This window comes from Danaus plexippus, chromosome 30, assembly GCF_018135715.1.
Source record: "Danaus plexippus chromosome 30, MEX_DaPlex, whole genome shotgun sequence".
Taxonomy (NCBI): domain Eukaryota; kingdom Metazoa; phylum Arthropoda; class Insecta; order Lepidoptera; family Nymphalidae; genus Danaus; species Danaus plexippus.
The window spans coordinates 3457501-3469034 of record NC_083557.1 but is presented as its reverse complement, the minus strand read 5'-3'; the positions used below and the strand labels follow the sequence as shown (position 1 = coordinate 3469034).

The 11534-nt window shown below is 32.9% G+C and overlaps 2 protein-coding genes across 4 annotated transcripts in view; one reads left to right on the top strand and one right to left on the bottom strand.

The window, feature by feature from the left end:
• The first annotated feature begins 9584 nt into the window (after window positions 1–9584).
• Window positions 9585–11534, top strand: part of LOC133319828 (uncharacterized) — a 2386-nt gene continuing 436 nt past the window's right edge. The window contains exons 1-6 of one of the 2 annotated variants that reach the window (XM_061525654.1): window positions 9592–9952; window positions 10016–10171; window positions 10325–10456; window positions 10532–10611; window positions 10866–11009; window positions 11096–11534. The exon at window positions 11096–11534 is cut by the window's right edge and continues 436 nt beyond it. In XM_061525654.1, coding sequence (XP_061381638.1) covers window positions 9830–9952; window positions 10016–10171; window positions 10325–10456; window positions 10532–10611; window positions 10866–11009; window positions 11096–11201 — 741 coding nt within the window. In that variant the 5' untranslated portion in view covers window positions 9592–9829 and the 3' untranslated portion in view covers window positions 11202–11534. Of the gene's footprint in view, window positions 9953–10015; window positions 10172–10324; window positions 10457–10531; window positions 10612–10865; window positions 11010–11095 lie in introns of both variants that reach the window. The other variant, XM_061525655.1, reaches the window with a different exon arrangement.
• Window positions 10739–11534, bottom strand: part of LOC116774888 (uncharacterized) — a 2507-nt gene continuing 1711 nt past the window's right edge. For both annotated transcript variants that reach the window (XM_032667669.2, XM_032667670.2), the window contains 2 exons: window positions 11392–11534; window positions 10739–11314 (listed from right to left, as the gene is read on the bottom strand). The exon at window positions 11392–11534 is cut by the window's right edge. In XM_032667669.2, the coding sequence (XP_032523560.2) occupies window positions 11198–11314; window positions 11392–11534 (260 nt within the window). In that variant the 3' untranslated portion in view covers window positions 10739–11197. The remainder of the gene's footprint in view (window positions 11315–11391) is intronic.

Sequence of the window (11534 nt, the reverse complement as noted above, 5' to 3'; positions counted from 1 at the left end):
TTCGCGTATATCGGAATTTCGGCAAGTTTATTGACATTATTTAATGGACTGTAGCCTTATTTACCAACGTATAATCAATATTGTTATTATATAATATATATAAAAAAATAATAAGTAATAAAATTTATTAGTTAAGAATATTTTCTAAGTATATTAACTTAGTATAATTAAATATGTATAACTAAATGTATGTAACCGAATATATAATGTATACTCGTGTATTACTATAAATGTTACAGTTCTTAACAATATGCGGAGGATCCAGGGTTTCAAACAGGTATGTTAATATTCTATTTTGCATAGTATGTATTTTTTAACTCTATGGCAGCATTTTTAAAGAAATTATATGACGATTTATTAGTAGTGAGACAGTATTTAATTAAAATAGGACCTGCTAGGCGACAAGGTAAAATATTGCAGACTAAGTTAGACGAAGCTAAATGTGTTATTGCACAATATAATAATTATATAGGAAGCATTGAACGGAAGAGTATTGGAGAGGACGAGCTTCTTATTTTTGAAAAATATTGTACGGATATTAAGAAATTGTTTGATGAAATTACTGAGTTGTGTCGAATTTCAGGGGGCTCTAGTAGTTTTTCAACGATGGATAAATTCGATCTGAAGGTAGCTTTGAGCTTATTGCCAGTGATGAATGATGAGCTTTCTAATTTACGACAACTTATCGATGCTATTGAGTACTATAGTTCGGTTCTCAATACTGAGTCACAGACATATTTAATATTTTTGAAGTGAAACTTCTTTAGAATCGTTGTGATTTCAAACCTGATGCAACGGAAAAAACGACAGGTAAGAGACACAAATACAAAATTAGTGAGCCAAAGCGAGAGAGCACACTGTTCAATACTAGCTTGTATTTGAGCATTTAACGTGTGTTAGTATATGTGAAAAGTACGTGAACTAATACTACTTTACACTGTATGCGGCTGCGTATTACAGCTTTGTAGTAAGATGTCAGCGTGGTTTGTTATTCTTTAGCAGTGTGTTTGTCAGTATTTTTATATCTTGTAGTGCTAAATAATAAATTTTATAAGATGCCGAAAACTAATGCCGAAACGTGTCGTCAATATCGACGCAAAAAAAAAGAAAATAAAATTAAAATTTAAAAAAATCCAGGAAAAAGTTCAACAGAACGTAGTCGCGAGTTTCGTGCTCGTAAAAAACAATTATTGAACAATCAAAATAGATGTTCAAATATAAGTGTTAATGTGACTGATGTAATAAATGGTAAGTGTAAATGTTTTTTAATCCTGTTTTAAGTATAAACTAATATTTCAATGTTTTTCAATCAATAAATTTGATTTTTATTTTATACTGATCATGGATTATATACATATAACCTCAATACACCACGTGTATAATCTTATTTATTTTATTCTGTTTTAGACCACTCTCAGCAACAAAATAGTGTTCCAACGGGATATAATTTAGTAAATAATGATTGTAAGTACCAATAATTAATACTAACTTTCATCATTTAATTTTAAATAATTAAAAAAAAATTAAATTTAATAATAATTTAGTTGGAAAAACTTTAAAATTTAATAATTTAATTTAAAAACATATACTTAATTTATAATTCATGATTTAAAATATTTAAAAAAAATTAATTTAATTTAAACTTATATTTAATAATTCTTAAATTAACAAAATGATTTATCATTTAGATTTATAGGAAACAAAAACAATTTTAAGACGTTTGAATATTTTTGAATTGTAAAATAAATTGTAAGAAAATTGAAAATTAAAATGATATTAAAAAAATATTAATAATTTAGTTTTAAAATAAAATGTGGATAATTTTTAAATTGTACATATAATTTAATAACGATATTTGAAAATAATCATCATTTTAAAATGAGTTTTTTAAATTAATTTTATATACATTTTCAATAAATTATCTAACATATATACATACATAGTCGTGGTGGCCTGGAGGTTAAAGGACCGCCTCTCATGCGTGAGGGCGCGGGTTCGAAACCTGGCAAGTACCAATGTGATTTTTCATAGTCATATGTACTTTCTAACAGTATTTAGACGCCACTGACGACGGTGAAGGAAAACATCGTGAGGAAACCTGGACTTATAATATCAAATTATAAGTTTGAAATCGCCAACCCGTCTTGAGCAAGCGTGGCGATTAATGCTCAAACCTTCTCCATGCGAGAAGAGGCTTGTGCTCAGCAGTGGGCTTCCGATAGGCTGATGATGATGATGATGTAACATATGTTAAATAAAATATCTTTTAAAATGAATCAAAATACTTTCATTTTTAAACGAGTAAACTTTGTAATTATCCTACCATTGTTATATATATTCATCTCATTCTTTTCTCGATTTACTGAAGTTTCACTTCTATCGTGTGTGAATCGCACACTTTTGTTTTGAAAAGCAGATTGTCGCAGTCTGCTAAGCTAAAATTAGCAACAAAATACGACACTGTACCTGATCTTTTAAATGATATGAAAAGGTTACTTTTACCAAAAAATCTACGAATGCCTTGCAAAAACAATTTTTTAATTGCAGGCAAGTGATGAATCTATAAATGTTTTCGGAAAAACCTTATCCGAATTATTCGTTGATCTTACAATTTCTCAATCTGAGGGAAATGATGAAAAATTTAATATTTTAAAATCTATTAACGAAAAACAGGCAATTCGTCAATCTAGCGACGGATTGAGAAATCGTAGGATTGGCACTATTATTACGGCTCAAAAATTTGAAAATTTGAAAGAAGCGATTCAGGCCGCAATCGATGAGGACATTTCAGGTTCAAGTTCAACTGCTGAAGTGTTTACACTAACAAGGCATAATAAAAATCGTTTCTTTAAAATCATTTCCAGGCCGCCTTCTCATCAAAGCATTCCATGAGGTACGTACAACACTGACCGTTGGCGAGGCAACCCTAGCTACAACGGGTGACAGTCGCATACGAGGACTAGACAATGGGCCCAGCAGCCACAATCTCAGCCACGGGGAGCGCCCCGGGGTAGAGCGCCTTATAGAGGTAGAACTTTCAATAATTATTCTGGGGGACATAGACCATTCAGAAGACAGATTCGGACAGTAGTAACTAATGAGTCACAGCCTCAATCGAGTTCATCCGCTCAGAATTTGGAACCTGAAAATGATTTTTTTCGTGCCTACAACATATAGTATTCTAGCTAGCGATAGTAATTACTTCATAAAATTATTCTTTAAAGACAGATACGCGTTTAATTGGCTCATAGATACAGGAGCCTCGATTTCGGCTATAAAACATAAACATGTTTTAGATTTCAACATTCCAATTAACGAAGAAAATATAACAATAAACGGGATAGGTGGAAAAGTACAGGCTATCGTATACGTATGTTTACAGTTGACAGTACACGGGCAGTATATTAGTCATAAGATTTATGTATTTGACACGTTACCTTGTAAATCGCATGGTATTTTAGGACAAGACTTTTTAGGAAAGTATGGAGCGGTGATTGATATGAAACATAATAGTCTGTCCTTATGGATCAGTGAATCTAAACCTATATCCAGTTACCTGCCAGATCAGAATCAATTCACTATATTAAAACCAGTTTAACAGAGGAATGTGTGGTATGTACGAAAGAAGTATGTGAGGAAGTATCTATAGCGAGTACGTTAGTACATCCAATTAATGGCAAAATACCAGTTCGAATTTTGAATACGACCTCAAAAGATATAATTTTGTCTGAAATTAAACTTAATATAGAAAATTTAAAGGAATATAATATTTGTAACTTTGATAAGTTCGATAAAAGTGCATTGCGAGTTAAAACACTTTTGTCAGAATTGAGGTTAAATAATTTAAATAAAGAGGAAAGGATTAATATAAAAAGTTTATGTGCGAAATATCCCGATATCTTTTATTTGGTAGGGGACAAGTTATCAACCACTGATATTTATCAACACTCAATTAAAGTAAAACCGGATGTACAACCAATATTTTCAAAACCTTATCGATTGCCTCATGCTTTAAAAAATGAAATTAAAAACCAAATTGTTCAAATGTTGAAAGAAAATATTATTGAACCATGTCAAAGTGAATGGTCCAGTCCAATCTTGAGGGGCCAAAGAAAAGTGACCAAAATGGAAACAAAAAATGGCGTTTGGTCATAGATTACAGAAAACTTAATAACAGTATACATGATGATAAATTTCCTCTTCCAAATATAACAGCAATTTTAGATTCGTTATCTGGTTGCATGTATTTTTCTCATTTAGATTTACATCAAGGTTACTATAATGTAAGCTTAGACCCAGACAGTCGCAAGTATACTGCTTTTTGTTCCGGACAGTTTCAGACGACTAGAATGCCTATGGGCTTGAAGACCAGTCCTAGTTCATTTTCGCGTATGATGACAATGGCAATAACAGGGTTAACATACGAAAAATGTTTGGTGTACCAAGACGATTTAGTTTGTTATAGTAGAGACTTACCAAGTCATATTAAGAATTTACAATCCATTTTTGAAAGACTACGTAAAGTTAATCTAAAGTTAAATCCTCAAAAGTGTATTTTCTTGCAGAAGGAACTACTTTACTCGGATCATATTGTGTCAGCAGAGGGTGTTATACCAGATGCTGATAAAATAGAAGTCGTTAATGACTACCCAGTTCCTACTAAAGTCGACGAAGTCAAAAGATTTGTTACTTTTGTAAATTATTACAGGAAATTTATTCCTAATTTTGCAACAAAAGCACATCCATTAAATAATTTGTGTCGAAAAAATGTAACTTTTAAATGGGATGAGGAATGCCAAAAATCATTTGAACTATTGAAACAAAATTTAATATCCCATCCTGTATTACAATACCCTGATTTTTCGGAGTCTAATCAATTTATTTTACAAACAGATGCATCAGGATATGGGGTAGGTGCACTTTTGTGCAACAGCGACGGTAGGCCTGTAGCCTATGCTAGTCGTAGTCTTAACAAAGCAGAAAAAAGGTACCCAACGATTGAAAAAGAACTGCTTGCGATTGTATGGGCCGTGAAACATTTTCGTCCATATTTGTATGGTAGGACATTCAAAATTCAGACTGAGCATAAGCCACTTGTCTATTTATTTGGAATGCGGGACCCATCTAGTCGTTTAATTAAATTTAGGTTAACATTATAAGAATATGATTTTGTACTTGAATATTTAAAAGGGAAGAATAATTCTGCCGCTGGCGCACTTTCACGTTTGCATTTAATTTCAGAGGACTTGAAAGAGATGAATCAAACGGTGATGAATGTAATGACGCGTGGCCAGATGGCTAAGCAACAACGGGATGCTATTATTTTTAAAAACGATTGGCCTGATCAACCAAAAGTTGTAGAAATACATAGCAAAACAAAATATTTCACGGAATTACGTTTCATAAGCGCTTATGAATTAAATCGATATCGTAAATTGAAAGAGATAACGCATGAAAAGGGATGTTTGAGTTACGTGCCCTCAATGAATACTATTTTTTTTTTTTTTATTAATTTAGCTTCTCGATCGCAACTATCACCTGGCGAATTTGTGAGGGAGCTGAATATATTCTGTGGGAAAATAGATATTAAAGAAGTGTACTTTATTAAGACTGAGAAAAATAATAAATTTGTGGAAAAGTTCATAAATGAAGTAAATAACATAAGTAATTGGTCCGGACCACGTATATGTATGTCGGTTCGCCGAGCCCGTTAGGGTCTTATGAACCACTAATATTGCAATCCAATGACTAAAACTTCTATACACTTTGCAATAACTTTATTTCACTTGTCACTATTTGATTAACAATACGAAAGTAATTTACTATTATAGAATAGCAATTATGAACTTGAGCCACGTGGATTGGCGAGTGTGCGTCCAACACCGTGTCCAAGTGAACACTGCCCTTACAATGCGACTGCTCCCATTTATATACCTTGGTGACTGCTACGACGTTGGCGCCACTCGCAACCCCACTCGACAATCTAACTGACGTTAGCGTCGGCTCTTAGCAAAATTAAAATAAATTGAGTTTCTTTTTAAAATTACGTTTGTAATATTTATCAACTAAATATAATCACATAATTAAACGAACACATTTAAATATAAACATAAAGAAATATAATCAAAACATCAAATAATTTTCTTAAAATAAGGTAGTTTATACGATATTTTCTGATTACGCCGTCATGTATTTTAAGGGGAACAAAGAGAATTACTGATAAAGACGATAAGTGTGTAATTTTAAACGATTTTCATATATTACCCACAAGTGGCCATGCCGGCAAAAGACGAATGGTAAATAACATAAAGAAATATTATTTTTGGCCAAAATTAGAAGCTGATGTTACAGAATTTATAAAAAGGTGTGACAAATGTCAAAAACAAAAACATTCCTCACATTATAATAAGGAACCTATGACAATAAGTTCAACGGTAACTTCGGCGTTTGAGAAGATATATTTAAATGTAGTAGGGCCGTTAGATAGAGATTACAATAATTATGTGTACATTTTAACTATACAATGTGAGTTAAGCAGCTATATTGAGGCCTACCCATTAATGTCAAAAGGGTCAAGTGAGGCAGCCAGAAACTTCGTAACTAATTTTATTCTCAGGTATGGTATCCCGAAGGAGATAGCTACAGACAGGGGAACGGAGTTTTTATCGGACACAATGAAAGAGGTTTGTAAACTTTTGCATATTAACAAGCTGCAGTCTACCGCATATCATCATCAGAGTATCGGTGCCTTGGAGAATTCTCATAAACATCTAGGTAAATATTTGCGAATACAGACAGGGCATCACTCAGAAGCTTGGAGCACGTGGCTTCCATTTTGGTGTTTTTCCTATAACACTGCAGTGCATACGGAGACTAACTTTACTCCCTATGAGTTGGTGGTCGGTAAGAAATGTATTTTACCATCTAATTTGCAATCAGCACAAGTTGATCCTTTGTACAATTTTGATAATTATTCTTTAGAACTCAAATTCAGATTACAAACGTCACAAAAAGAGGCTAGAGAAAATTTAATAGCTAGTAAATTAACAAGAAAAGATAAGTATGATCGTAATATAAACCCTGTGACTTATAAACAGAATGATTTGATTTTAATAAAAAATGAAACTGGCAGTAAGTTCCAAAACATATATTCAGGTCCATAGAAAGTAATAAGGGAATGTTCACCCAATGTAGAAATAATTAAGGATAATAAAAACTATGTTATTCACAAAAACAGAACAAAAACGTATTTTGAACCAATTACCTAACAATTTTGTTAAAAGTTTATGTACTAATATTTACTTCAAAAGTCAGTAAAGACAGTAATTATAATATGACAGTATATTATATTAACATTTGTAATATAAGCTAAAATAAAATAAATTGTAGTGTTTATTTTTTTTTTTTATTGCGGTGGAGATGAGATGTAGTGAATAGATTATATTAACTAAACATACTTATTAACCATTATATAATATGTAACCTACTTTGGTACCTATTTAATGTACGATCTATTTGAAATAAAGGCAGTATCTACTCAGCAGACTCGACTTTCATTCCTCTCTTAGGGCACCACATTACACGCGTTTGGAAAGTTTTTGAAATAATTAAACTCCCTGGAAAAAATTGCAAAAGTTATAAACAAATAACTAAACAAAAAAAGGGGTTTAGTTTTTTGGGTATATCTCGAAAAATATTTTTGATATTTTAATTTTGACAAAAGATTCAAAAAGGGTAGAAAATTTCCTAAAAAAACTTTTAACTCTCGAAATTGTAGGACCAATATTTATAATTTTTACAGGGAGCTGAAAATACGCCCGAAAACGGGAACTCTGGTTTCCACACGCCACGAACCTTCGAGCGCTTTAAAAAAAAAATATTTAAACATATTAAATGTTGATTTAAACTTTGAAAAAATTCACATATAAAGGAAAAATGAGAGAATGACATGAAGTCTGAATTTTATCATGATTTTATAAAATGTTATCCATTAATTAATTAACAATTTATTTTCCAAAATCGACGTTCATTCGTTTTTCTATCAAGAAACGCTGCCTAATAATATTTTTTTATTAATTTTATCTCTTAAAATTAAAATATGTCAAAAGTTTTTCGAGATATACCCAAAAAACTTGTCTTGAACGGGTCTTGAATTATTTCAAATATTTTCTAGATGCGATCCCGAATCGAATGAGCTCTCAACCATATTATTCCGAGACTTTTAAAAAGTTTTCACTGAAAAAGTACTTGTTGACTAGACTACAACGTCAAAAAGTATTACGAGCTCACTAACGAACTCACTAGGAATAGGTTCGTCATAAATTTGTACGCGGTAGAAGCGGGAGCGAGTGGTATAAGAGCAAAATCTCTCTACAACCTATTAAAAGACTTGGGCCTGTACAGAACCAACATCAATTCATTTTTAAATATTCCCTTTCAACCCAAGATTAACATTTTAAAATGAATAAAAGATGTACGAATACCGAAACAATTATCGTAAACAATACAACATAATATAGATAAAATATTTTTTGATTAAATTGAGAAATATCCACCTTTCACCATATTATTAACAAATTAAAAATACATGAACATTTAAATCGTGTAATGGAATGGAATTTAAATAAATAACACGTGGGTACGTCACGTATTATGCAGAAACAATATATCCAGGAACATATTTCGTAAAATTTTTTTGCCATTCAGGAAGGGCCGTTCTTGTTGCATCATCTTTGGGCGCCTTCATGCAGTTTACCAGCTGAAAAATGTTACGCTGTTGTAGTTAAAAAAGTTTTCTCCATTTGTCATGTTCGGTTTGGAGAATTGGACTTTGAGGGTGCGTGTCCGGGTGACTCCCAACTTCTGATGTCGAATCGCCGAGCCCATTAGGGTCTTGTGAACCACTCATATTGCAATCCAATAACTAAGACTTATTATTATTTGATTAACAACGTGAAAGTAAAAAAATAATCAGAGGAACAAATCATTTTATTAAAATAAGGTACTTCGAATGACACATTGTAAATGTGTCCTCAAATGAATTGAGCGTGTTCTCTTTTTTTTTTTAATTCAAGTTCATAATTTTCATCAGATTAATATAATCACATAAACAAACGAAAACATTTAAATATAAAAATAAAAGAAATATAATACTTTTCTTAAAATGAGGTAGTTTATATGATATATTGTGGATGTGCCGTCATATATATTTATGTTTCTAACAAAATTATTAAAAAATATAGTTGTCTTATAAAGCCAGTACTTTTAAATGACATACCGAGCCTTAACTAGAACAAACTCATTATTATCTTAAACTAAAACACCTTAAATAAGTTTAATTCAATTTACAACGTCAGGTCACGTCGACAAAATATTTTCTGGTTTCCCGCGTAAAAAGTGAGCAAGATGATTACTTTGTAATTTCAATATACATTTCTGGTGAGTATTTAAAAATTTATTTTATTAATTTTTAAATTATATTAATATTATTTCAAACAAAATAATATTATGCTGTAAATGATCACAAAAAAATATATATGTATTTGAAAAAAAACTTGCCTTGCTACAAGAGGTTTCATGCTCTGTTTAGAATGAATTCATTTCAATCTTTTAACAGCTACAAATTGCAATGTCAGATGTTAGAAAATAAATTGAAGTTTTTGTATATTTAATTGAATGTTTATTATTATTAGTTTGTAAGGGAATTTGTTTTATGTTATGAATTTGTGACTTTGTATTAATTTGTGGCTTCAATAGTCTTCGTTTCAAAATATTTTCTCTCATTTTTATCATTAAATGACAACAATATTTAAAGAGCAATATAATAAATATGTCCTGTGAAGTAATAGTTCGACGTGCTAGGGATGTAGACCTGAAGAGACGAATGGAGTTAGTCCGGCAAGGATTGTCCGGCTACTTTTGGAGTGCTTTCGTATATTTCTTTTTTCAAGAGGTAAGTTCCATCCAGTGAAAGTGGTGGTGTGCCAATGCCAGTAGTATCATTTGGTGTGTATAGTTGACACTGGAATGTTGTGTGCTGGGTGCGGCGGTGTTGTTTATCTTCTGCGGCGTTTCTCCTGCTCTGTGTTGTTTGGTGCTGCCCACTGCCGTGGCTGTCGTAGCGCTCGGAGTCTCTGCCACTCATCACGCATTAGCACACAGACAAGCTCAGGTATTAATTATTATGACCACAGTTGTTATTGTTTTATTTAACTATCTTTAACATATAGGACATGTATCTACATTATATAGTAGTTAGTATTTTTATGCTACATTTCAACATTTAGTTCAATTATTTTCATCTATTATTATAACTTTTGTCAAGAAAATAAGAGGGGAGGTTTTCGGGCTGGTTGCTGAGGTATGTGGAGTATTACTACTGTCACCGGGTGCTGGCCGTCTTCCAATACATATTCAACTTGATTTCCCTAACACTTCGACACCAGCTTATTCACTAGTGAGAATTTTTATTTAATGTTAAAATCGTATTTGTTGTTAAATAACAATTTATCATCTATCTAATGTATTTCAGGTTATAGGTACTGTGAGTGTGTCGGACGTCTGGGGTCCGAGTGAAGAAGGCTGGCTACATGCTCTTGTGGTACATCCTGAGTTAGTACCACCTTCAAAAATTTTCCAAACTTCTACTGAACATTTATTAGGGAATATATATATATATATATAGCAATCACTTTAAATATGTATTTTTTTACATTATATAAAAAAAAAAGACTACTAAAACATTTGTTTTTTTTTCTTAAGCGATTATTGGCACTAAAACATATGTAATACAAAGATGTTTTTATAAAGTATTGTCTTAAATGGTGTCTTACAATAAATCTTAACAAACAAGTTTGACTGTTTAGATGGCGTGGTCGTGGTGTGGGTTGCTCCCTGCTCGCTGCAGCGCGACGAATATCGCTTCAGGGTCCAGCAGCAGTGGGGCGGTCACTGAGGACTGTCGTGTCCCTGTTACAGCCCAAGGCCAGGGAAGCCTTGATAACATCCGGGTGTGTTCCATGTTCCACTACTGTATACTAGATATATAATAGCGACTAATAGCGACATATACAATAGCGACTGTTGTGTCCCAAAGGTGGCGGAACGAGGGTTTGTACGAACGGCCACTCTGCGGCGCTGCACTTACACTGCCGCTTGAGAGACTCCTAACTACGGTACCCCCCGATCATTACGATCTCTAGTTGGATATGTTGGCCCTGGGTCTACCTCGTTTCTTGGGTTTCTCAGCGAGGATTTTATCCTCTTCGTCATCTCCGATAAACAATAGGACTAACTTAGACACGTCGACCAGGACCTGTGGATGGTATAAAATAAAACGGTAAGGTTCAGTGACCGGACGAAGATGATCTAATCAACCCACCATGGTCCAACCTTAATTGTTTCGGGCTGACTCGAGGCGCTCGTGGCTCTGGAGGCGGCTTTCAGGACTGCGGGTGGCGCGTGCAGCCGGCCCGCGGCGTGAGCTCTCATCGCCACACGTGTAAGGAGGGAACGCGCGCCTCCACCTGCCGTTG